Source organism: Castor canadensis, chromosome 5 (genome assembly GCF_047511655.1).
Source record: "Castor canadensis chromosome 5, mCasCan1.hap1v2, whole genome shotgun sequence".
In the NCBI taxonomy this organism is placed as follows: domain Eukaryota; kingdom Metazoa; phylum Chordata; class Mammalia; order Rodentia; family Castoridae; genus Castor; species Castor canadensis.
The window spans coordinates 177,901,219-177,928,111 of NC_133390.1; the positions used below are offsets into that span (position 1 = coordinate 177,901,219).

General features: G+C 47.7%; 1 protein-coding gene and 1 long non-coding RNA gene across 5 annotated transcripts in view; one reads left to right on the plus strand and one right to left on the minus strand.

The window, feature by feature from the left end:
- Positions 1-536: 536 nt before the first annotated feature.
- Positions 537-26,893, minus strand: part of LOC141423438 (uncharacterized) — a 32,680-nt gene continuing 6,323 nt past the window's right edge. Inside the window, exons 3-7 of one of the 3 annotated variants that reach the window (XR_012448328.1) lie at positions 24,510-24,651; positions 10,816-10,963; positions 7,424-7,516; positions 6,833-6,999; positions 537-6,567 (exon numbers count right to left, since the gene is read on the minus strand). This is a non-coding gene — a long non-coding RNA (uncharacterized lncRNA). Of the gene's footprint in view, positions 6,568-6,832; positions 7,517-10,815; positions 10,964-24,509; positions 24,652-26,893 lie in introns of all 3 variants that reach the window. The other 2 variants (XR_012448327.1, XR_012448329.1) reach the window with 2 other exon arrangements.
- The window catches only part of LOC109692786 (neuroendocrine secretory protein 55-like), a 51,518-nt gene continuing 46,834 nt past the window's right edge, over positions 22,210-26,893 (plus strand). Inside the window, exons 1-2 of one of the 2 annotated variants that reach the window (XM_020173645.2) lie at positions 22,210-22,451; positions 22,543-23,386. In XM_020173645.2, the coding sequence (XP_020029234.1) occupies positions 22,616-23,344 (729 nt within the window). In that variant the 5' untranslated portion in view covers positions 22,210-22,451; positions 22,543-22,615 and the 3' untranslated portion in view covers positions 23,345-23,386. The remainder of the gene's footprint in view (positions 22,452-22,542; positions 23,387-26,893) is intronic. The other variant, XM_074075034.1, reaches the window with a different exon arrangement.

Genomic DNA, 26,893 nt, shown 5'->3' on the forward strand with positions numbered 1-26,893 from the left:
CAGCCCTCAGAAGTCACAGTGCTCAGTTGCCAGGGCCGCCTGGACTTGATCACTCCCCTTCCTTTTGTCACCTCCTCCCTGGCCCTCTCCAGGACTTCATCACCCACTTGCCATTTCTCCTGGCTTTCACTTTGCTTCCAAACAGCAGTCTACAAAGAATTTTTCAGAATGCAAACTGAGTTGTATCACTGGTCTCTCAGAAACACTTCAAGGGTTCATCCTCAACCCTGGTAACATCCATGTGGGGGGTGAGAGGAGTTCTGTAGGGTCCAGGCCTTCCCACATGCAGTCATGGGCACACATCCCTTCAGCCTGGTCACCTGGCTATCTTCCTTTCTGCTCACAGCCCACTTCCTCTGGAAAGCATTGCCTGCTATTTGCTCAGCCAGAGAGTCTCAGGCATGGGCACGAAACTTCTGCAGGTACAGGCCTATGTCCCTCTCACCCTAGTATCCGAGGAGCCCAGAGCAGGGCATTCAGGCAGTGGCTGGTATATGTCTTGCAGACTGTGGGAAAGATGTATTGTGACTCTCCACAGGGGTGTGGTGATGGTTCTGGGGCCCTGGCTTCTTGACCTCCCTTTCTTTGGCATCCCCAAAACTCTGCCCTGAAGGAAACTGGTCCTCAGAAAAGCTGTGGAGGGCGTGCCCTCACTCCCGCCCCTCCCCGCATCAGGCCCATCTCCTGCAGCAACCCCCGGCTCTTGGACCCTTGCTCCCACTGACTGCCTGCCCAGACGTCCCTGCTAGGTGTGAAGGCACAGGCCACAGATGGCTCTCACTCACAGGTGGGTGCAAACGCCTGGTGCATGGGCACATTTTCATTCTGAGAGGGTTGGTACCATCCCAGATTCACCTCAGATTACAAGAACACTCTGCCTTTTGAGAAAATGAAGAATTTCGGGGGAGTGGGGGGAGGCATTTTTGGGCAGACAGGGCCTCTCCTGATCTCCTTCGGCCAACTGTGCTCTGGGTTTTCTTCAACTTGTGGAAAACGCTGCCAGTGGCCAGGAAGGCTGGACACACACAAAGCCGTGTGCTAGGAAGGGCTCTGCCAGGCGCCCCCAGCCGACCTGGCTTCTGCTTTTAGTGTTTTCCCTTTTAGAGGAAACTGAGACCTTCCCCTAAATGTCCCATGGTGCACACAGTAGCATGGCAGCTTCCAGCTGCACCACATCCTTGTGGCACCCATAACTCAGGCTGTAGTTACACTCTGACTTCTACTGTACATCTTGGGTTGCAGCCAAAGGCCCAGACTCTTCCATCTCACATCTTGTCCAGCAACCTGAACCCCCACCCCCGTGTAAGGGCCTGTCCTTTCTCCTCTGAGCCAACACAGCTGCCTTCAAAGGGGCTTTCTGCAGCTCCATTACAGGTGAGGTCATTCTTCCATGTACACCACCTGTGTACTATATGGGTTCACACCACATATGTGTGCTCATTGCACAAGCACATCACTCTACGTGCAGGTAGACACATGTATGTATGCACACCCACAAAATACTACTTGTGCACACACTAGGCATGTAGCTGTTTCTATACTTCACTTCATCCCTGAATATCCCCACCATGGGTTCAGAGGGGCCTGTATCTGTGATTGACACTTGCAATGGCCCACAGAGGACCCAGTCACTTCCTACCTGGCCTCCTGCTCCCTTCTCCCCATTTCACTTATGGGGGCTCAGGCATCAGGTCTATTGGTGTGGGGGCAGGCTACAGTTTAAAGATCCAATTTATTGCTCTCTACAGCACCTATCTCATCCAGGAGGTGTGTGCTGGAATATCTATGTACACACACACACACACACACACACACACACAGACACGCGCGCGTGCTTGCGCACGGGTACTGGGGCTTTGTGCTTGCTAGGCAAGTGCTCTACCATTTGTGCCCCAGCCCTTTTTGCTTTAGTTTGTTTAGTTTCTCAGATAGAATCTTGTGTTTTTGACAGGAACACCCTCAGACCTATCCTCCTACCTCTGCCTCCCAAGTAGCTGAGTTACAGACATGGCCACCAAGCCCAGCTGAATACACATTTTAAATAAGCTTTAGTTAAAAATGTACAGATTTACAGAAAAATTGCAACCATAGCCCAGGGCTTCTGCATACCCTGCCTCCGTATCTCCTCTTATAACTGCCACAGACTGGACACAACTACTGAACCAATGCTGAAGCAGTATCACCCAATCTCCATGCGTCAGGTGGACTTCACTGTTTTCACTCTGTGCTTTTTCCCGGCCTGGACCCCAGGCAGAACCCAGAGGACCTTGGCCATCTTGGCACCCAAGGATCTTCTTGGGCTTGTTTTCTATGGCCTTCACCATTTTGAGGTCTAGTCAGTTTTGTAGAATGTCCCTCCATTTAAGCTGTCTGATATTTAGCCCATGGGTGGAATGCGGGGAGAGGCTTGGTAAAGTCCTTTCTCATTGCATTGTCCACACTCGTGGTGCCTGCTATATGCATAGGATTCCTTGCCTGGCCTAGGTGCAGCCCTCCACAAGTCTCCTTACTACACTCTTTGGAAATCAGTCACTCAGCATCACTCAGACTTCAGGGGTAGGCAGCTATGTTTCATTTTATTTACCTGAATTATCTGGAATTATTCTGTGCAGAAGACTTACTTCTTCTACCTATTTACCCATTCCATTACTTGTATCTCTGTAGATTCAAATGCTTTATATATTGGGTTGCAATCCAGGACAACTTTGTTAGCCAAACTGCCCCAGTCTTGGCCTCATGGAGCTCTTTCAGTTGGCTCCTGTGCCCCTTTGAATGCTCCCATGTCTGCTTTCTTGAGATTAACTTACTATCTGGAACCCCATGATGTTCTAGGTTCATCATGTATTCCTGCCCAACAAGAGCCAGTTATTTCCACTAGAAGCCTGGTTCCTTTCACTGGAAAATGGTGCTAGAAACCCAAACCTGGATGCTGTCATTGCCTTGAGGCCTCTCAGACACCCTGGGCAGAGTGAGGAGACCCGTGTGCCTACCCATTGAGAAAAAGTACAGCTAAGAGATGTGTATATGCACACCAAGTAAGAATTATTTCTTCATCCATCCATCCATCCATCCATCAGTCTATGTATTAAGCTAAACATCCTCATACCAACACGATCCTTGGAAGGTCACAAGGCTTGTTTACATTTTAGCTGCCTTGGGGCAGTACAGTTTAGATCTAGTTTAAGGAGGGCAACAGGCTGTGTGGTGATGTATTTTTCTTTTTTTCCTTTGAATTAATAGTTAAGCAAGTCAAGGTAAAATTGGTATAGCTAATGTATACCAGTAGCCCGGGGTGATTTGTTACCCAGAAGACATAGAGCAGTATCTAGAGACATTTCTGGTTGTCACAACTGGGCAGTGGTGTGGTAGTACTGGTATCCAGTTAGTATAGGCCAGAGGGACTGCTTAACGTCCTACAGGGTCCAGAATGGACCCCTATCCTGACCCAGCCCCATGTGAGCCCCACCCAGGTGGAGAGGCCTGGGGCACACAGTGGCCAGTGGGAAGGAACCTTGGAGAGTCACATTCAGATAGCAATTGCCCTCCTATCCAGCTTCACCTTCCCACAGAAATGTGTCTCCTAACACGTGAGATCACTGACTTACTTCTTAATACCAATGTTCCTTTCCCTACTCAAAAGGGAGCCGTGCCTCTTTGTGGCTGATGTCTCCCAGCCTACACATGGCTGGGCACTTGACTGTTGCTCCATGTCTGCTCACACACAAACGGGGAAGGGCAGTGGAGTGTGTATTTCTGAGACAGAAACACGAGGGACAGGCAGCATTCCTGAGGAAGGGAGGCTGAGTCTGCAGGAAGCCTGGGTCAGCAAAAGTGGGAGACTGGAGGACAATAAAGATCTGGAGCCTGGATGGGAGATCACAAACAAGTCAGCAGGGCTCTGCCTTCCTGTCCTGGAAGCCCACCCTGAGTCAAAGGAAACAAATGGATTCTGTTTTAGAGAATTCATTTGCTCTAAGGGTGGGTAGTCTTGCCCTGGCCTGCTCTAGGACAGCTGAGATACTCCTCATCCTTCTGGCATCCTAGCATCCCACTTGGCTTCGTTTGAGCCCAAAATGCAGGAACCACTGTTTCTGAGACACTTCACTTGCCTTGTTCATGACTAAGTCTTTTTGCTCTCTGTTCATCCTTGTATCCATCCCTCCATCCATTACCTGAGGCTTATTCTGTTCTAAATGGATAAGAAAGATGCTCCTGTCCTTTTTGAGTTCAGTCTGGTCTAGTGAGTCGGGGGACAGACACTAAGAAAATAGGACATAGTGCCAAACTAAGAGTTAAGTGCTATGAAGGAAAAGAGCCAGTTGTCATGAGAGAAACCACAGGGGCTGTTGTGGTGTGGGTAGAGGTGGGGGCTGTACAACTTCCAGCAGGACCCCTAGCAGAGACTATGACAGGAGCAAATTGAGGAAGTCCAACGAAAAGCACGGACCACACACTTGCTCTGTGGACTCAGCAAGCATAGAGCTGGGTGCTGTGTGCAGAACAAATGAAAGAGAAAAACGTACACCACTCCTTCTACACAAATTTATTAGGTACACACTGTGTGCTATACCAGGGAAGAAGCCGGACAAGATAACAATTCACGAAGCAGCTATGGCCTTGCCCCCTGAAGCTCTGTCTAGCAGAGGTGCACAATCAATAAATGGCCCCGTGAAAGACCTGGTGCTATGAAGCGAAGTGGAGAGTGAATGGTCAGAGCTTCTCTGAGGCGTGACAGGGAGGATGGGAAGGCCCTCAGGAGGGCAGTGTGAGTCCAGGGCAAGGAGTCACTGATAAGCTAGAGTAGGAGGGCTGTGGCCAGTTCCCATTGACAGGCCCCTGGGCACAGCATGGGGACAGATAGGGTGAGTGGAGGCTGCCATAGAGGACCAGGCACAGGACAATAGCCCTTCTCTTATATAGATAGAGCAACACAGGCCTGCAGTGCGGAGCTCCTCAGAGCCCTTCGGGAGAGCCTCCACCCAACCCTCTGACTTAAGCACAACAGGATTGAGGGGGGGCCCTCCCAAAGGGCCCTTTCCTGTCATCTTTCACCTGAGGCTGTGCCTTGAGATCCCATCCTGGACACTCCCCATCCTGTCCCATCTCTGTGGCTTGTGGAAGGCCCTAGACAGACACTAACAGTCTTTCTCTGCACAAAGTCTCCTGTGATCACCTGCAGAGCCTCCTACTGAAGTATGCACAACCATACCTGCCTCCTTGGGGCCTGCTACCCTCTCAGTTCCAAGATGTATTGTGTGCTTTGATATCATGGCCTTGGGCATAAGTCTTGCACGAATCAACCAAGGACCTTGGCCTTTGGTGCACTTTCCTTGCAGACCTACTCAAATGCACACATCCATGCCTCCCTGCTCCCTTCCCTATTCCAAGGTGCTACTGTGCACTGGGAAGCAGGTTCAGATACTATAAGAACCTCATCACAGTAGGCTGCTGCCTCTCGCAGTGTCAAAGTGTGCAGACAGTCTCCACACTTTGTTTGCTTTGAAAGTTCTACCTTGGTCAGGGGAGTGGGATATGCACTAAGGCTGGGAGAAGAGTCTAGAAACAATTTCCTAATTCAAGGGCCGCAACCATGGACAGCCTCTGCGTGGTTCTGAACAAAGGGAGCTGTTGGCCCACTCCTAAACAGAGCAATGGGCAAGTTCCTCTTGGTCACGAAAACCCTTGGGAGGGTAGATTTGGCTCTGATGAAGGACAGTCCTGTCCCATGTCCTCAGCTGCTGACAGATCTCTGTAGTTAGACCACAGAGCTGCTGTGCAGCTTGGAGAGTGCAGGCTGAAGGGACTGGCTGGCACACTCCCTGAGGTGTTCAGGAGGCAGCCAGGAAATAGTGAACTCAGGTAGGGCTAGAAGTTCTGAGGAGAGCTCCCCAAGTGCTGCTGGGAAAGGTGGGGAGGGTTCTCCTCAGGGTCAGAAGAGCCACAGATCTAAGCAGCCCACTGGCTCTGGATAAACAAAGCAGATGGACAAGCCTGTGGCTACTGCATCCAGGGGGCTCATCTATTATGCAGCAGTACAAAGCATCATTCTGTAGATACTGCCTGCTCATTTGTCAGCAGGTGGGCTGCAGTTTCCCACCTACCACCTGATATGGTGTGGTAGTAACCTGGAACAGTAAGTCCTCTCATTCCACATGGCCCTAGGTGGTGGGGTCATCTCTAAGAAGCCCAGTGGAGACTCCAAAGCCAGCTGAGGAGGGGCTAGGATGAGCCCCTCACTGGGCCTTTCTTACAGTGAGACCTACCTCTACTCTGACTGATGTCTGGAGGTGGCGTGTGTGATGTCTCAGAGGTCCTAGGGGCAGTGGGTTCTGTGGAGGGTGAAGAGCAGTACTTATCTCCAAGGAATCTTATTCTACCAACTGTAATGCTTGGCAAACCTCTCCTTCAGAGGGCAAAGGATGTGTTTTGAACCAGAAGAGGCTGAAGCAGTACAGATTTTAAATCAAGGAGGGGCATTCATGAAGCTCACTGCCACACAGAAAAACACCAGGGCTTCAAAGGTGGTACAGCTGCCAAAGGCTCCAAAGGTACTTAGAAGAAGATAGGCTTGGGATAAAAAGAGAGAAAAATGAGGGAAGGGTTAACAAGTTAAACAAAACCAGACACACACAACCTCCCAAGGTCACACTTAGAAAGCTCTTCAACTTAATGTCTTTCTTCTAGAGGCCAAAACAGCCATCAATAAAATGTATGTTTATGGCAATCTTAAGGCTAATCGTCTGTTGATGTAAGACAGGCAGTCATAGTTTTGAAAATATGGCCCCTTTTCTGATGAGGGAAAGCAGGTTATTAAAAAATGGGTTTGACATACCCGTCTCCAAGGCCTTCATGCATGATCTTAGACAAATTATCTGTCTTGAGTCCACTTCCCTCAGCTAGATAAGCACAGAGCACAAGAAATCCAGCTTAGAGAAGCCTTTTCTGAAATCCTCTGACTGGCCAGAGAAAGGGGATAGAACTATGGTGCTCCTGTTGATCCTGTGAAGCAGACTCAAGGCATAGAGAACAAGAGAAGAAAGGCCACTGAGTTTACATGAAATGACAGAGCTGGTGGACACCCATCTATCTCTGATCCCAACCCTTATTATGGACAACCACTCCAGGCCCACACAGGTGACATGACTTAACTGTGACCTCAGAGCAAAATGGAACAGCTGGGACTGGGTGTCACATCTAAGAGGTATCCAAATGGGCCCTATGAATCCCACCCCAGGTAGTTCTCTGGAGAAGGAGCACTTCAGTGCTTGTTGGCATTGTCACTGCAGCTGTACCACCTCGTGGTGAGGGGCTGAGGCACTTTGTGCCCTACTGGAGTCCCTAGAATATCCATCACCCACAGTACGATCATGGCTCCAGATCCCTTTCCAGTGTCCCCACTATGAGCATCAGCTCCCCACTGTACCTGACCTGGTGACATCCAGAAGACTGTCGTTTTCCTCATGGATTGGAGATGTAATCCCAGCATTGGCCACCTACAAGGCCCAAATTTCCTTACCTATCAAACAGTAAAAATAAAAATGCATGAGGTCCTGCCCACTTGCCAAGCTGTCAAGAGGACAAGTCAATGACTTCAGAAGCCCACCCGGAGAGAGCTATTAGAAGCACATCCCACTGTCCATGTAAGTATTCCGCCCTAGTCTGTCTCTCCAGAACATCCCACAGCACCCACTCCAGCCTGCTCCTGCTCAGTGGGTGCTCGGTGGGCTTCCCACTACCTAGGCTAAGGCCATATTTGTTCATCAGTCTGCAAAGAACCAGCTCTGACTTTCGGCTGAGCCCTCCAAGAGCTGAAGAAGATTCCACAAGTACCAGGGTCCTTTCTCTACACTGTCAAGGAAGAGGCCTCAGATGAAAAGCCTCTCCAAAGTTGAACTTCTAAATACTCAGAGTAGCTCAGACCCCCATCAAATCTAAGCTACCCTCAAGCTTCTCCTCACATACCATGAGCCAGTGCTGCTTGCCTCTTGTATGCATCATGGCCACAAACAGGCCCCACAAGGTGTCTCCTGGACCAACTGGTCTTCCTGCTGCTCTTTTGCACAGCCTGGCCACCAAGGCAGTTTACTTAAGAGTCCTCAGTGCTCCTCACTGTGCCTAGACTTAGACCCAAGCTGCCTCTCCTTCCCAACCCCTCCCTGGCTCCCTTCCTATAGCCAGGCTGGCTTCCTGCTTCCCTACAATTCCCTGCCAGCTCTCTCCTACCCCAGGGCCTGTTCACCAGCTGCACCCTTTTGCCTAGCCACCTAGTAAGCTCCAGGCTTTGGCCTAAGCATCACCTTGGGCCCCTTTTCTAAGGCCCCTCAACTTCCAATCAACCTTGAAAGGAATTGGCTTAGAAAGTACATTCTGGAGCCCAGCTGATTTCCTTAGTTCAAATACAAGGTCTACCACTTTCCAGCTGTGAGGCCTTAGGCAAGTTATTGGACCTCTCTTCTAGTTAAGTTTCCTTATAAGTTACAGAGAAGATTAAGTGAACAGAAGAATTCCTCTCTGAGGCCTAGCACACAGCAAGTACCATAAACAAGTCAGTAACAGGAAGGGCTTCTCTGTGCCAAAAAAGATGGAGTATGTAGCAGTAAGCAGCTGACCCTGGTTTGTCTCCTGAGGCCTGCAGGAGACTTGGACTTGAAGAGCTAGGAGTCTCCTAAACCTTCACACAGATGAAGCCGTTAAGGCCCAGCTCTCCTACAACTACAATGGCTTCTTCCCAGAGACCTGGACAAGTGAGGGAGTGCTCTGAACTGCCAAGGAAAAGGAGGAAATGCAATGGAAATAGAACAGGGATTAGCTTGGGGTTGGGGGAGGGTCCTGCCTGACACCTACCCAAGGCCCCAAGAGAAACTCCCCTCCTCCACTTTTCCTCTCTCCTTCCTTTGTGCTGAGTTTGCAAGGCCCAGGTTCCAGAACCACTTTGACCTCCTCCGAGCTTTCTAAGTCAGTCCCCACCCAGCTGTGGCTAAGGGAGGCCCAGAGACTCACAGATGTTACGTTGTCATGGTAACTGCCTAACCCTGTTGTGCTCTGTTCAGGTTACGAAGGGGCCCGCCAAAAGGAAACAGGGCAGTTATGCTGGTTTCACAGGCCTGGCCCAGGCCGCTGTCAAAGTTCATTGCCCTCTCCCTTGGCCTTCCTCTCCCCAGGCCCAGCCACTAGATACTGATTGAGCCCAGGTCTCCTAGACCAATGTCACAACAAAGTCAAGGAGGGCCCAGTCAGAAACTCAGTTGCTGGGTCCCTGCCTAATTCTGATGGCCCTCGTTCCTCCTAGGATAATAATAGCTACACTTCATTGCAGGAAGAGCAAATGCAAATGCCTACAGAGGCCAGGTCCTGCTCTGAGATGAATGACAGGGCTGGGTGGTAGCAGACATGGTGGTGGATTTGTCTCTGGTCAACAGGGGGCAGTCGCCCCTTGCCCACAGCTATCTGTGGACAGGCAGATAGCAGGCCCCAGAAAACCAGAGGCTCCACTGTGACATAAGTCAAATATCCTAAATTTTTGGTAAAATCTCCTAATATCTAAACATTGGTAAATAATTTATTTTCATTCAGACGTAAAACCTATGTGGTTAAAACACTGTCTCTGGTGGACTGAGCCAAGAGTTAATTTCATATTAACTACAGCAGCTACCGTTTAGGGACTTCTTTCTGAGAACCAGGGCTTTGTTCATCTTACTTAATTCTCACCTAGCCCCTTGACCAAACCAAAGAAACTGCCTTGGCAGACATGTTGTCTTGAGGCCTGGGAGTGGAAAGTGGAGCGCTGAGCTTGGTGTTCTTTTTTGTTTGATGCCAGAACAGGGTCCCAACCCACAGGCTTTCTTCTCACACCATTGCTCTGAGCTGGGGCTCAGCTCTGACCTCTCTACTCAGTCCTGTCCTTGTCACTTCCACACAGTTCCATCTGCCCCTGGACCCAGCACCTGCTCACATCTCTCACCTGCCCTCTTGCCTGGCCGCCACCTCTGGCGCCTACTATTTACTCATAGGATCCTTCCTGCTACCTCTTCACGGGTACTTCACAGGCTGGGCTTCTTCCCAGGCACTAATCCTACCCAGCTCTCCTGACCACATCTAGGCAGAGCAACTTGGTGTCCTCCAAATCCCCCTGCCCCTCCACCCTGCTGCCAAATAAGCTTCCATTTGACCTATGACATTTAAAAGTATCTGCCTGGCCTTGGCACACAGAGCCCAACACCCCCAGCTGTTGGAATACCACCACTTCATTTGGCCTCACATGCCTATGCTTCCAGCCCCCAGCACACTGACCCAGAGCACAGGCCATCTGAACCCTCTCCCATCACGTCGGTCCCAATTTGGCTCCTTCGTCACATAGCTGTCAGTATGTGACCATCCCTGCCCCTACAAGGAGAAGTCATGCAGGGGCTTGGGGGCTTTTGAGCGGCAGGGCAAGGTGCAGGCCACCTGTGTGCCCGTGACACAGGAGCACATGCCTGGAGCATGGTGTGATGTCCGCCACAGCTGTCCCTCCTCCCTGGCTTCCGACCCCAGCAGGCCCCATGGCCTTGCTATTAATATAGTACAAAGAGGCCCAGCAGCTGACCGGGGCAAAATCTTTCCACATGGACGGTGACAACTGCCATCACGCTGATTTGGGTTCTGAATGTTCCCACCATGCATTCTTTCAGAAGGGGCACAGCTGAAATTTGCCTGGGCTCCAACTACTGAAACTGTGTCCACTTGGCCTTGGCATTGGGGGCATTTGCCAGTGATCAATTTGGGGGCCTTGAAAAGGGCTCCAAATTGTAGCTTTTGGAAACTCCTGGTGCTTACAGGATCGAGGGTCCTCTCCTCTTAATGACGTCATCAGCCTCAGTTTTCCAAGAGGTCCAATGCCACCAGCTCCCTCTCTTCAGGCAGCGCCTAGCACTGTGCCCAGCACAAAGCTACAGCTGAGGGCACACCAGTGGGACGACACACACTATGGGGAAGAGAAGAGGAGAGGTGCTTTAATTCTCCCAACATGCTGTCTTTGAGGGCAAAGAGGGTGGTTTCAACCTATCTTTCAAGAACCCAGAAAGAGTGAAATGGCTAAGTGTTATACCACGAACCCAGAATGGAAAATCTCACTCTATTGTCCAAAACTGCCAGGCACACAGTGTACCTTCTGTGATCCACTTTTAAGCACTCCAGAGGAGAAAATGGGTGCCACACAGTCACCACAACTGTGACCTGGGCTTGTTGGCCTCTATCTCTACCTTTAAATTCCCATAGGAAGTTCAAAAATATACATATGACAACAATACTGAAAAAATATTTAAGAGAGTACAAAAAGAAGAAAGGTGAACAAAGCCCCACTACCCACTCTCCTGGGAGCCTGTGCCATGGCATGGTGTTGCCACTACCAAGATGCCCTGGGTTGGTTTCAACTGCCTGTGCCCTGGAACGTTGGAGACAGTCTCAACACAGGCCTTTACATAATGAAAGGCTGGTGATGTGTGGCTCAGCAGTATAGCACTTACCCAGATTGCATGAGGCCCTGGGTTCAATCCCCAGAGCTGAAAAAATAAAATAAAACTTAGCATTTAAAAATATGACCATGGGCCCGACTCAGAAAGAACACTGTGGGAAACTTTTCCCGTAGTGGCCTTCTCCACAAGTGACCAAATGTCATGTGTGGACCCATAGTTTTAGGTGTAGGTTCTTCTCAGACACCCTATCAAGCACAGAGAGCAGAAAGGGAGAAAAGACCCACCTCCCTCTACCCAAGTCCCTAGAAAAGCTGAGTAAAGGCCTTGGGGGTCAGTTCTGCAGAACTGGCTATAGAAGAGCTTCAGAGGAAGCAGGAAGGACAGAGCCTGGCTCAGGCTCACTGTTGTTTGGGACACAGCTCCACTGAGGCCAAGGGCATAGGTTAAGCACTCCACTGATAAGGCAGTCTCCGCTGCATCTAGAACATAAACATGAGAAGTGGCAGCAAATGCCTGGTAAAGGCAGATCAAGACAACTACATGCCGGCTTATTATTAGAAGGCAAATGTCATGGAAGAAAATATGCCTCAAGTAATTCAGTCCTGCTGAAACTCGACAGGATTCAGCTGGTTGGAATCAGAATCCCTCCTCCCCTCCTCAGCAGAGGGGCGCCTTATTGGATCCTGGGATCAAAATCGAGCTTTTCCCTGATGGTGGGAAATATTTGCCATCACACAAAAGCCCCTCTTGTAACGTCCTCCCTGGGGAGCCGATGAGCGTGGGTCTTAAGGGGATGGGGAAGCTTTATGCATATTGTAAAATACTTAACAGAAGTCAAGGGATATTGGCAATCGTTTGGGGTTTTGAGACAGGGTCTCCCTAAGTAGCCAGGGAGCCTTGGAAAAAGTGCTTCGCCCACTTTGTGTTCCTGAACTTTAGACAGAACTTCAGGAAAAACACAGCTGAGCAAATGCTACTTCTCATGCAGAGTTCACCCAACTTTTCGGCGCTCTCCATGGGAGAACTTTCTCTTATCACACTGAAGTCTGATTTAAAAGTAGTGGTGGTGGCTGGGGAGGCAGATGTAGCAGCTCCAGTCTTAAGGCAGAGATAAGGAGGACTTCAGTTGAAGGCCAGCCCCCACCAAAAAAAAGTAGTGGGAGAAGGAAGTTGCTTCTCTTGTAAATGTGCTAAAATAATAACATAATATTAATTATTTATAAAATAATTTAAAATTAAATTAAAATTATCAATTATAAAATTAATTTTATAACTGTGTTACTTTCACATTTCACTATAGCGTTAAGCTTAAGGTTAAAAATTATATGGTAACCTAGTTACACACCATGACTAACTCAACTATGCCTGCAGGGTGGGTGGCTGAGGGGAACAAGGATTTTTCTAAGCTCTTGTGCCAGTCACAATTCAACCTGTCTACATCACAGACTAGAAGAAGTCTCCATTTGGGTTGCACATTATCCCGTGAGGATGGGTATATGTCTATAATCAGTGGTATTAAAACGCCTCCAGTGGTTATGCCTAAAAGCAGCCAGCATATTTCCACACAAGCTTTTAGTCTGAGGAACTAAAAGAATCTGCATACAGCACCTGAAACACACTCACTGGCCACTCTTCCCCAGCATTTTTCAGTTAGGTTTCCCTCCCTCTCCCTTTGTGACAAGTCTCTGAAATATATGCCACTGAAATTCAACTCTTCTTCTTGACAGGCTGAGGAGTGATAAAGCCAAGGTCATGGGCCTCACAGCCCCAACCCCACAAGCAGAGCAGAAAAACAGCTCCAAGCTCTCTTCTACACACTGAGGTTCCCGGCACGGTACTCGTACAAAGCAGGCTTTAGCTTAGTTCTGTTTAGTACTTTAGAATTATTAATTAGATAATACATGTCATTCAGATAGTCAGATGTACAAATCAACAGTAAAGTTAAGAGATCATGGCTGGGAAAACTGCTGGTAGCCATAGGTTTCACAGAGCTGACATCTTGAAAAAGAGTCAGAGAAAAACTGATGGTGCCTTTCTTGTACCTTAACTCCCATGTTTTGGGGGCCATTTTAAATAATAATTGGTGTTTTTGGAGCTACTTGGACTTTGAATAACCAGCAGAAAAAGAGTGTCACCAAATTATATTAGCTTTAACCTTGGCCAAGTCCTTCCCGGTTGCCATGTGGGCTTTGCCAGGCTTGATTATTCAGGGCATGGTATAGTTCTATTTCTAGCTTCCAAGCCACTTCTAGCCAGCTCTTGCTTTGCTCTTTCTTTAATAAGGAGCCGGTGGAATGTCAGTTCTAAAGTGATCAAGAAAAGAATGTGAAGCTGTGAACTGTCCATTTGGTTGCTGACAAAAAATAGATCTGATATCAAGAGGGTTGACATCTGAGCCCTTGGCTCACCTTCCACCTCCACATGAAGATTCTCCACTTGGTGCAGTGAAAGTTTTGGAGACACAGATTCAGCCTAAGAGCTGGTTTGGCCACAAACTTGCAGGTCCCACCTCCTTCTCTGAGCCCCAGTTACCTTACTTATAAAAATGAAGGGCTAAGACTTGGCCTCCCCAGTCCCTTACAGCTCAGAGATGACTTCTATTCCCATCAACTTTAGTTGGAAACTCAATTTGGGGTGTCCCTCCCTAGCACTGGTTTTTTCCCTCCTTCCATGACAGCAATTAAAAAAAGAAAAAGAATCCACTAAAAGGCACTGAGGATACCATTCAAGTAGCAGAGTATTTGCTTAGCAAGCATAAGGCCCTGAGTTCAATCCCCAGTACTGTCACAAAAAGAAAAAATTAAAACTTCATATAGACAAAATCCAACTTGACTGCCTTTCCAACTTTATCTTCGTCTCTTTCTGCCTGGTTGAACTCCGTGTAATATTTCCCTTCATTCTTTTGGTCTTTCCACCTTTACCACTGCCAATCATCTTCACCTCATCAACAGCATCACCATGATCTTCACCATCACGACCACCATCAGCACTAATGTCACCATTACCATCACTGTCATCACTACCTGCAAGTCAAAGTCAGTGGTCAGCTGGAAAATCATTTATATCCAGACCTGTCAATCTGGCTTTGGGCCTCTCACTTCCAACCCTCATTTCCAACCTTTCTGTTGGATCCCTGAGATAATGGATATTATCTCATTCCGCTTTAAAAACCATCTAAATATGTCAGAGAAAATACCTTTAAAAATGGAAGCAAAATGTGGTGAACCCCAACACATCCCTAATACAGTAAAGTATTAAAGATTCTTCTCTCACACATACTTTCAGAGAATACAAGACAAAAGTGAAAGATGAAGAAATTAGAGAAAAATGAAAGGAGGAATAAAAAACATCAATGACATGACAAACTAGAAGAATCCAGAATAAACTAAACATTATTTTAAAATAAAAAAAGCCCAGATTTACTGAATATCAAAACTGTAAAGCCCAAGAAGACACTGAATTTGTGGAAGTTTCAGATTTTGAGATTTCAGACAATGTTAAAATTTAAAGAGAAATGTACAGTGCTAACATGGGTTTGCGAACTGTCTTTTTAACCTGCTAAATAAAATCACAGAAAAATAAGATTAAATAAACAAACAAAAAAGCCTAAATTCTTTGGGGGGGGGGCGGTTAGGATAGAATTCAAATTTTGATTTTTTTTCTTTTGGTAAGCATTTCTTGTTTATTTAAAAAACCTCTAAAATCTTAAAGCAAGACAAAAACTCTAATAATCTTCCATCCTTCTAAACGAAATGAGTCACCCAAATCCTTTACCGAAAAGGTAGGACACTTACAAAGCCTCAAAATCAAGATTAGTCCTTTCCCTAAGTAAATTAGCTTCATGAAAAACTCACTACATCATCTTTACTGTCCTTATGTCACTACAGAGCAGCATTTGAGACTCACTGACTTCCTTCAGTTCTTTCCCCATGAAGGAACAGACCCAAAGCCCTTCAGAAACCTGCTGAAGGTGTGCTGTGGTGGCACCTCATCAACCAGCCAATTATAGAAGTAGCATAATATGAGAAGAATGTACAAAGCCAGTATCACTCCTATAAACACAAAATAAACAGCCTGAAAAAATCTAATGGAAAAAAAAAAGAGCCCACCTATAATGCAACCAAAGTATCAAATACTTGAGCAATGTGTACGATGTACATTCACATGTCAAACTCCACAAGATACATTATAACTATGTAAAGAGAACACAAACCCCCAATGTGAGAAATAGAGATTTGAAAACAGACTCAATGAGACAATTCTTCTGGGTTAAGAGTAAATGCAAAAAAGACAATGTTTTCCAATTTAATTTATAGAATGAATGCAGTTCAAGGCAGAAATATCATCAGTCATCATAGAACTTGATAAAAATGGTTCTAAAATTCATATAGGAAAATAAATGGATAAAAGTATCAGAGAACTCTGAGATAATATTCAATAGGAAGGCACTTGCCCTGGCAGATCTTGAAATAAAAATATAAAACAATGATCACTAAGGCTGTAAACCAACCACAGAAAAACACTGGGAAAAGATGTTGCAATTTAACAAACTAAGCAATAATAGACCAGCTCACAATAAACAAAAATATAGGCCCACATACTGTCACAATACTGTAAGGACAGAGAGATGGCTTTCGAAACCCTCCTACCACCATTGTAGATGGGGAAGGATTTTTTTTGTTGTTTAGTTTTGTTTTGTTTTAGTAACTAATTCTGATTTCCCAAGGTCCATCTCAAGCCCTTTATTCCTGGAGTACTTACAGTCAAAAGCACACTGTGGAAGCTAATTAAATTCATGTTCTTCTCTAATTATTTTGAGTGTGAGTATGTGAGGGAGGTCGTGGCAGGTGCATCTTCTGCCCTGTCTGCTTTGCTAGTGACCCTGTACCACCTCTACCCAGTAAATACCATTGGGCCTTCTCGCTGGCCAGTGGCTTCCTGAATACACTAAAAACTGCTCAAGGGCAATTACCTGAATCCAATTTCTTACTTGCCTCAAAACCAGCCATACCTCTATGGTTTGTTAACAGTCTTTTCTTGTTCTTCCTTCCTCCAAGATTGGGGTGGGACGGCCACCCAAATGTGTTCTCATTCTCGTTCTGAGAGACCTGCACTCATTTTTCCATGTTTCATCATGCAGGCCATTTGTTGATCCTGTTAGGAATCATCATATCATCTTAGCAGCAAGATAAAGGTCACCTGGTCCAATACCTCAGGTTTCTTATGCACACAGAGAAACGGGATAAAAGGAAGAGGCTGAAGTGGAATGGAGTGTCCACTGGAAAGTCAGCTGGGATGCATCCTGTTGTGAGCCTGATCTGATTATAAACTGACACAGAGGGACCGTGTTCTGAGATCTAAGTGAGCCACACACCCTGACTCCTGCATGGTGCAGAACTGGATGTTCACAGACTGCCTTTTGGAAAAACAAAGCCAAGCAAAAATAACAAACAAATACCTTAGAATCCTCTTTAACTCAAAGCAAAGCTGCATGAATGAGGCCGATTTCGCCCAGTTATCAGGATGGGCTGATTACAGAGCCCGGATTCATTTGCTTGAAGATAATTGCCTCAATTGTCCACTTCACTTTGCACATATAGAAATAGCCCCAATCTTCCGGAGCTGGAGCCTCAGTGACTAGACATGTAAAATTGGTCTAATCATAGTTTGAAGAGCTCAAGCTGAAAGGATTCTATGAGCTTGTGACTGAACCATGACACCAAGAGTTTCTCCCCTCTGGGCTTGAGGCCCCTCGCTTCCTGGCTCCCTCCCCCAGGTCTGAAGGGTGAGTCAGATACTCAGCAGATGAGATGAAAACAACTTTGAGGCTTTCTGCTCATGCTGGTGGCGGGGTGCAGGGTTAGTTGGGGGAGAGGTGAGATGTCCAGGAGATATGAACAAAAGATAAAACCATGAGCCTGGGACATTTCCAACAGTTAGGTGGTCCAGATGTGGGAAGTGTTTTTACCCATTTCACTCACAGCCCACCAGCTGGAGGCAGCAGCTGGTGTGTAGGGTAGAAGTAGACATCTGAGGTAGACATGTGTGGCCAGTATCACCTGGGCTGGTAATGCCTTTAGACATGGATGTCTCAGCCAACCACAGGAAAGAAACAGACAAGAAGCTAAGTATGTCAGGGCTAGACAGACAGACAGAACCCAGTCCTGATCTCTACAGGACAAAACAAGGCACGTGGTCAGAGTCCAGGGGCTAACCTAACAATTCCACGAAAGGTAAGGTCCAGGGCCTTACCAAACACAGAAAAAGAGGCCTCACGTCTAAAGACCTATACACCAAAGCTTCACATGAATGACGGAGTGTCAAGACATTTCCTGTTGGCTCTGAAGTCTAGAAATTATTCCTTCCATGGCAGAAAAGAAGGGAAGGAGATAGGTGCAAAATCAGTGGGAGAACCTGCATGGAACACAGGGGAAGGAAAAGGAAAGGCAACTTCTAAGCAGAAAACTGCTAACAATCTGTACCCAGGAACACAGTCAGTTCTGATCCTATCTCCCTTGCAACATGAATGGCACAAATACAGTACTGTAATCCCAACAATGGCCTGGACAGAACCCTGGCATGTCACAAGATGATGAGTCCCCATTGTTTGCTTTTAGCTCTAGATGGCATCCCCCAAAATCTCACAATCAGGAGCTTAGGATTTTCACCATTTCTTCTGGTGAGAGCCAACTGCGATCAGTGCAGTCTGAGTAACAGCAAAATAGCACCCTAGAGAGATGAGCCAAATGCTCTTGTATTGTGCCTGTCCCCTTGGGGAACAGGCAGGAGGGGCCAGTACCAAATTCTCAGTGGGGGTAAGTCTTTCTGGCTGATTGCCACAGTGAGGGGTGGGGAGCACTTCCAAGGCCCTGAATTCATTTGTATCCAAAGGAAAGTTTGAAAAGCTCTCCATCTCCAAAAATAGTCCTTTCCAATGACTGTCCAGAAAACATGTTCAAGAGTGATTATACCCACCACTGGGCAGAACAGAACCATTCCTTTATCTTAAATCTCATCTTGGAAAATGTATTGGTGTCTATGGGACCTCTGACAACAGGCTGCAAGCCTTCTACAAGCTCATATGATTCATCTGTCTCCCAGAGAGACCAGCACATGGCTTTGCACATGGTAGACACACTGAACAGGTGGACTGGAAGCAATCCTCTCATGGGCTTTTAAAAAACCAAAAGAAAAATATCAAAGTCATACTAGGTAAAAAAAAAAACCCAAAAAACTCAAAAACAAAGAAACACCACTTTCAGAAACCCAGATGAGCTGTAGCTGATTCTAATCACTGCTTCTCAGCTTCCCTCCCCTGTTCATCAGGAATATGTTCTATCAGGGATAGAACATATTCCTTTACACCTGTATGCACTATGTTTTTAGTATTTGGGGGCATTTCACACTGATGCGTATGTTGCTGGATGGCAGGAATGGCTCATCCTCAATTACTTCCATCTCTCCACAATGCCAGGAATAGCGTCTTGGTCATAGAAGTGAGTCAATTCGTGATTGCTAAATAGCCAATTTCATTTGTAATTTCTGAGACAGCTCTAGGAGGGGAGATAAAGAGGACTGATGTAATTAATACATAGACTTGACTAATGTCTTTGCTGTAACAAGTGAGTTGTGGAGCAGAGCCTCAGAACCCTGCTGGGTTACAAGAGCTCCACCACAGGCCACTGGGTCCATATGCATTCTATCTGTTTGCCTGTGTCATGAAATGGCCACGTAAACATTCCTTCTTGTCACTGAGCTACTCATACTTTCAAATGCTTCCCAAATAGAAGCAGAGTTGAAAACTGTGTCCATCTGTAGAGTTCCCAGGCTCTCTCACAGCCCCCCATATGCCTTGCATGGAATCAGATCCGAGTTAAGACGACTTCAGTGAACCTCAAGTTCCAGCTCCACCCGGATCATAAGCACCATGGAAAACATCTCCAGTATGTGGTCATCTGTCCTTTGACTTAGCACAGCTTCTAATGAAGAGCCAATAACCTCTTGACAGTTCATTCCACTTCAGAGCCCTGATTGCTAGAATATTCTTCCTTGGGTTGAACTAAACCTATCTATAAATGCTACCCATAGTTTCTAATTTTGTCCCCTGGAGCCACATAAAGTAACTCTTAAAGCTTCTTCCACACAACAATCCTTTAAGGAGCTGAAGACAATATTCTTCACAATGCATCCAAATAAAAACCTTATCGTATGATACGATAATGAACTGGAAACTGCGCTTTCCTGTCCAACTTGGTTTAGGAGCCTCCCTCTGGCAGAGCCTGAAGGTAATATATGACCACACTTTATTTAGCAGCAGACAGAGAAAGCCCTTATTCCTTAAGCTGGTAACAACTGAGGTCGTTCATCACCCACTTGGTCCTTTTTGAAATTCACTCTGCAGCAAGCACTTTTTAAAATCATGCACATAATGCATTTTAAAGAGCATTTTCTGCCCAGATCCATTTGCTCGACCTCGCACTAAGTGCGAGATGGAACAGTATTTCAGTGCAGTCCCCTGCTCCTCCTAGAGCCTGTGCCGAATGCACACCAAAATGTATTTGCAATATACATGACTGGGGCTTGAAAATGCAGTATTTTGTTAAATGTCTTTTTGCTGATTAAAATGCATCTTACAAAGAAAGAGCATTGCTAATGCAGAATCTAGTCCAAAAATCTGTATTATGTAATGCATATTTTTTAATAATGCAAGCAATCTCGGTGTGTCTTTTTATTAGTGAATCAGCTCTGGGCTGCCATCTCCATTACAGGCATAAAGCAGTCCATCTGAAAAATGAAGGGCTTTCCTATGCACACTGAAGAACCAAAGCCCACCTCAGCACTGACGGCTGGCATTAGCTTCCACTGAGGGCACTTGACAGCACCCACATAGTCTTGATTTTTTTTCCCTTCGATGTGCCCTGAAATTAACTTGACCGATGTCTTTATGTTCTATACACTGTCAGTAGAGCTGTGCTAATTGAAAGAAATAAAGTGGGCGGGTCAACATGAGCAGACTCTTTAGAAATGTCCCCCATTAGTCAGGGTTGAGAGGCAAGAGATCAAGATTTAAGATATACAGCTCCCAATAACCCTGTCCAGTGTCCCATAATAATACCCACATGGTGAGTAGAGCCATGCTGGCACTTATGATAATAAACCCCTCCAGTTTCTCTGGAAAGTGTTAGAGTAGGGCACAACTAGAGCACAGCTGTCTGTCCTTTGATGGGATTTGCCGAATCAATCCCATTCTATTAGATCAATCAGTATTTTAATACTACAAACTCCTAGAACATGAGATACAACATAGACACAGCCAAGATGCAGAAATAAGAAAAACTTCAATCATCCAAAGTTGTGGCTGGAATGTAGCCAAGGTTCTAATTCTGCATGTGGCATGTTTAACGCAGGTCTGGTATTAAGGAAGTGGAGGTAAGTCACCCACAGTGAGGAACGGCTTTGGTGGGAGAGACTGAGTAGTCAGTCACCAGAAAGGATCACTGGGAAAGCAGAGAATTTTAAGGGCAGCGCCTCTTCTTTGAGTTCCCTCACACTGACTCAAGGAGAACAGAACCAATCCCAACGTGACGTGTCTCATGTAAAGCAACCTTATTGACAGTTCATGGATTCCAGAAAGATGGCTTTGCTCTGAGCTTTATCACCTCTGGACTTGTTTCTGAGGCACAAGGGGCACTCCATATTTAGCAGGGAGGACAAGACTGAACACACACACACAAAAAATTGCATTGCACATGGAACCCAAGACTTCCCACTGCTGGTATCCCCTCCTGGACCCAGGAAGCTCATTTGATTTTCTAGGGCTGAGACAGAGTGGAACCAGTTTACTTTAATTCTTTGGCCTCCAGAGTTCAACACCACGATCTAGTAGTACCTGTCTGCCCCCTAGCCCCAACGTTCTGTTTTCTCATGTACAAGTCAAGCTGGATTGAACAATGTTGGTGAATGAAGGATTGTGAAAGATTTAATGTTCCAATTAGCAGATTAATCCTCAATACCCTTTCCTTAATGCAAGACTTTTTCTTGTTCACTATTCTGCCTTCAGCACCTAGAACAGAGCTTGATATGTGCTAGGTACTCAATGAATATTTGTTAAATTAATTATTATTGTTGAAAACTGATCTAAGAACTAGCTCCAAGGGGCAGAGCTCATGGAGTAGGGGGCAACCATTGTCTGCAGGCTTGCAAACTACTACCTCTAGGGCTTTCTTAAGGAAGTGGCTAGTTTGTCCATAGGATAATTAGCCAGTTGAGACTATACAGTGGGTATATTTTTTGGAAACTTCTCTAATTAGTCACTACAACATATCCGCCAAAGGTGGTTTCATGATTAATGACAGCCTTAGGTTACCATCCTCAAACTATTAAGCCTGTGGAAAATGCCTGGGGCTGAATCATTAACACTCATGTACAGACCCTCATTTCTTCAATTTTTCCAATTTTGTGGACTAGTTTTCAGCTGGTCATGACTCTGTTCATTTCATGGAGAAGAATTTGGGGAGGGGGACAAACCTCGTAGAGAATCCACACCCAGCTACCCAAGTACTCTAACCTGTAGCTACCGTGAGCGCTCGCTTGCTTGTTCGTTGGCACTCGCTAGGCGCCCCCGCCCGCTGCTTTGCCCAAATACTTTCAAACAAGGATCCCTCCTGCCACCTGCCGGCCCACTAGGGTCTGCACCACGGGCTAGGAGCCATCGCTCAGCTCGCGGGGAGACAGCCCCCACCTCCCTACTGCACATGCCCGGCAGAAGTCCGGGCGCGCAACTTCGCAGAACCTCACCGCCCCATCTCTCCTCGCCTCAGTCTCCTCTTTCCTCTCCCAGGCGAGAGGACCAGCGGAGGCACCGCTCTCGAGTCTTAGACTGCAGTCTAAGACTTAGTGAGAGGAGCCCGGGAGGAGATAGCCCTTTTCCCATCCCTTTTTGCTTGGAGAGGCGAGCAGAGGCGCGGAGCTTAAGAAAGTTCTTAAGTGGTCGGGAAGGTAGGTGCTTCCCTTTTTCTCACACCGAGGTGGGACTGGGACCTCCGAACCCAGGTTCTCACCTCGTAAGACGCATCTTTTTCGGCTCCAGCAGCTAATGCGCATCGGAGCCGCGCTCTGCAGAGCCAGAGGGCGGGTCGGCTTCTCCGTGTGCGCCTAAGAGGATGGATCGCAGGTCCCGGGCTCAGCAGTGGCGCCGAGCTCGCCATAATTACAACGACCTGTGCCCACCCATAGGCCGCCGGGCAGCCACTGCACTCCTCTGGCTCTCCTGCTCCATCGCGCTCCTCCGCGCACTTGCCACCTCCAACGCCCGTGCCCAGCAGCGCGCGGCTGCCCAGCAGCGCCGGAGCTTCCTTAACGCCCACCACCGCTCCAGCGCCCAGGTGTTCCCCGAGTCCCCTGAATCTGAGTCTGACCACGAGCACGAGCACGAGGAGGGAGACCTTGAGCTGTCCCTCCCCGAGTGCCTGGAGTACGAGGAAGAGCTCGACTACGAGACCGAGACCGAGACCGAGTCCGAAATCGAGTCCGAGACTGACTTCGAGACCGAGCCTGAGACTGCCCCCGCCACCGAGCCTGAGACCGAGCCAGAAGACGAGCGCAGCCCCCAGAGCTCCACCTTCAATCAGTCTCTTACCCAGCGTCTGCACGCTCTGAAGTTACAAAGCCCCGACGCCTCCTCGAATCTTGCGCAGCCCACCACTCAGGAGTCCCGGAGCCCCAGTGAGGGGGAGGAGCCCGAAGACCAGGATCCGAGGGACCCCGAAGAGTCTGAGGAGCGCAAGGAGAAGCAGCAGCAGCGCCGCTGCAAGCCAAAAAAGCCTACCCGCCGCGACCCGTCCCCAGATTCCCCTTCCAAAAGGCCATCCATCCCCATCCGGCGTCACTAATGGAGGACGCCGTCCAGATTCTCCTTGTTTTCATGGATTCAGGTTAGTTGCCCACGGCTAACCTGGGGATCCTGGGGGCAGTGCGGGCTCCGCGGGAGGAAGGGTGGGAGAAAGGGTGGAAGAGAAGTAAAGACAGGTTAAGGGGCAAGGTGGGAAAGGAGCAGGCTCAGCTAGTCAGCCCTAGACGAAGGACATGGTGAGGCGAGGGCTCCACAGATCTTCCCAGGATGTCAGGGGTGCCCCGGTGGCCAAGGGCTTATTGGACGGCGAAGCGCTCTTCGCGCCTCGCTGGAGACAACCTGAGGGTCTCCAAGTTGGCGCCCGGGACAGGAGACTGAATGCTGAGCACGCCTCAGGTTTTGAGCTGCACACCCAAACAACAAAGGTAAGTACTTGTTTGATGCGTTTTTTTCCTTCTAGAAAGATTTGTCTCAAAGTAAGTTGACTTTAGCAGGCGCCCGAACTGTGGTTCGGAGGTTCACGCGCCAACTTTCCCCAATTCAAGAGCAGCATCACTGTAGCGACACTGTTGCAATGTGAGAAAAGTAAACAATAGAATTGGGTGAGAAAACTCCGGAGACTGCCGGCTCCGGAGGAAGTCGTGTGCGCGCAGGTGCCTAACAGGCTCGGAGTCTGTAGCCAAGGTCCTGGTGCTGCCAATTTGGAGCCGCGGGAGTTCGGCACTAGTGCCCCCCACTGCGGCACAGCAATCCTGGCCATCACTGGTCCCCTCCAGGCACTCACCCGGCCAGAGCCAAGGAAAAGAGAGAGCTTGCGCACCTGTCCATGCGCCCAAGGGCCAACCTTTTCCAGTGAGCCGGCATCTCCCTGGCAAGTCACTGGTACCTGGAGGGTAGGCAGTGGAGGTACAGAGACCATTTGGCGGGGGTGGGGGGTGCCCCTCCGGGCTACCAGGGCTATCAGCGCGGGATCGATCACGTCGGGGCATCGCCAACCTTTTGGCGCAGCTGGTCAGAGGGCAAGGCTGGATGCAGCTTGGCTGGAGAGGTCCTGGGCTGTTTGCGCAAGGTCCTAAAGGCAGGAGAGAGAGCCGAGGGAGGAGGTGGTAGGGCGGAGAAAGGAAATGCAGGAGTGGGGAGGGGGACGAAATCGCGTCTGTCATCGAGACTGAGTACAAGGCGCCCACAAAGTGAGTGACACTAACCGAGCTGGGGAAAGGTGTTGGATCCAGCACGCCGTCCTGGGGCATTGAGAGGGGGCGGTTTCAGCAGCCTCAGGGAAAGGAGGTGGCGCTCTCTGCTCCGGCCATTTTCAGCTCTGGTGGAGCCAGGCTTGCAATCTGTAACCTGGAGGGAAAATTGCCCTGTGATCCAGCCCCAAAACAGCCGCAATCTGGTAACACATCTTGGAGTGTCTTCCTTTCCAATTCCGGGGCGAAACTGATAAGTGAAATTTACTTACAAATCTTAGCAGATTTGGGAAGTTTTGTGCGTGTGTTGGTGCGCGCGTGCGCGCGTCTCATTTTGCGCGGCTTGAGTTATTTTAATGGGAATGATTTGAGAAATCTGTGAAAGTAAAGCGTTTTGACGGCTTGAAATGAAGGTGGTCGTATTCTTAAAGTCCTAAGAGAAGGATGGTGCTAGAAGGAAAACTAAGTGGTCTTCCTTCCAGGACCTCTTCCCTAGGACGGCGTCGCAGCCTCCGGAACTTAGTTACACGGAGCTGCGGCGCTGAAGATGGTTGGATACCTGCGCGGTCTTTGGTAAACACAAGGAAGACAGGGAATATGTTTCCCTGGCAAGCATATTGGTGTCTGGAGGTTGCCGAGGATGTTGCAGAACGGCCAGGATGCCCAGCCGTTATTATTATCATTATTTTTGGCTCGCAAGCATGAAGTTGCCTAAGTGAAGTGGAATTCCACTAAGTTGAAATTTCTGCTTAACAAGGATGGCGACTTTTCTGTGACACTGACATTTAGTGTTCTGGGTTTTTGTTTTGTTGTATCTAGCAATGTCTTAGTGGCCTCAGTTCATCAAACCCAAAGCTCTGTAGTTGACGGCAAGTGAAGCCAGGAGGTTTGCTGGATGTTGTGCTGTCCTTGCTTCAGTTTGGAAAGTCTGGGAGACAAGTTTTTCAGCAGAGCTAGGTTTTTCATTAACTAAATTAGCACACTGCCTTGTTGCAGAGATGAATAAATGCTTTAAAAGGTCCTTGGTGCCTAGTCCATTCCTTGCCTAAATCTTGTTCTGTTTTAAAAAGAAGCCTGCAGGGGGAGGCCAGCTTATCTTAACAGTGAGCAGTGCACCAAGTTCTTACAGGGGTGCCCAAATAGTTTGCTGCATCTCAGTCAGCATCATCCATAAACTACCTGAGTCAGTAAAAAACCAAATTACAGCCTAATCCTGAAAACCTGCTACCCACCAGCACACACCCTCCCCCATTTAGTGCCCCTCCCCCACCCTCCCTCCTTCCACCCTGATTAGGAGATAAAGTCATTGGGGACCATACAGGAGTGTACCAAACCCCAGGGAAAACACCCACGACCCACTGGGAGGAGAGGGGGTTTTGCTAATAAGACACTTCAAGCCCACTTTCTGCCTGGGTCACTGGGTTCAGCTGCCTTCCTTTTCCAGACACCATTTCTAGCAAGTTCTCCAAACATTCTCTGAAACTAGTCTGCCAGCTAGCCCTTTGTCTCACCCGGATAAGCTGGGGTTAGCATTTCAATGGGCTTGCTTGCCCTATACCATAGGTAGGGTCTGTGGGGTGAGGATATGCTCTCTGAAAGGCAGATCTTTTTGACCACACAGCGAATTAGCAGTCCATTAGAATATTTCAAGCAAGAGGGAGAACAGGGGGAGGGAGAGAATAAAGCTTGTGAAATACCATGGTATACCCCAACCTTTAAAAGCTTTCCTTTTCTGTATTAGTTATTTGCTTAATGTAAATCTGCTTTGAGGGGCAAAGGTGCTCTTGCAATTCAACTTTTTTGAGTTGTAAATCATGTAGCAATGTTCAAATATTGTGTATTGTAAAAAACCTGATGTAAGTTTATAAACAAAATTTCTATGTTTATCAGAATTAGCAAACTGATTTTAAAATTTGGAATTGTTCTAAGATGTTTCTTAAATGCAATAGAAGCCCCCCTCCCCCGCCCCGGCTCCCAATTGCCTACAGCCCTTTACTCTTTAGCCTTTAGCCTTTATTACTAGCAGCTGTGATGGAAGGGCTAACAAGAAAGCTGGAACTTCAGTGTCGGTAAGAATAATGTTTTTTAAAATAGTAATAACTGCATGAGTTTTGCTTAATTTATCTGAATTACCACTGCTCTTCAAGAGGAAAGCTATTCAGAGGAAACTGAGCAGAAACCATGTATTGGGTAAAGCATCTTAACAGGAAGGTGACCTATCACTAACATCAAATTAAACTTCCAGAGGCCAGTGACGTCATAGGCCAATTCAAGTGCTACCCTTCTCTAAAATACTGCCCAGCAACAGGGATGAGAATCTCAAGTTACATCTTTAATCCCCGTGTTCCAGAATAAGGGATGGAATTTCTTGTCCTGCTGTGGGGGTTGACATTAATGAC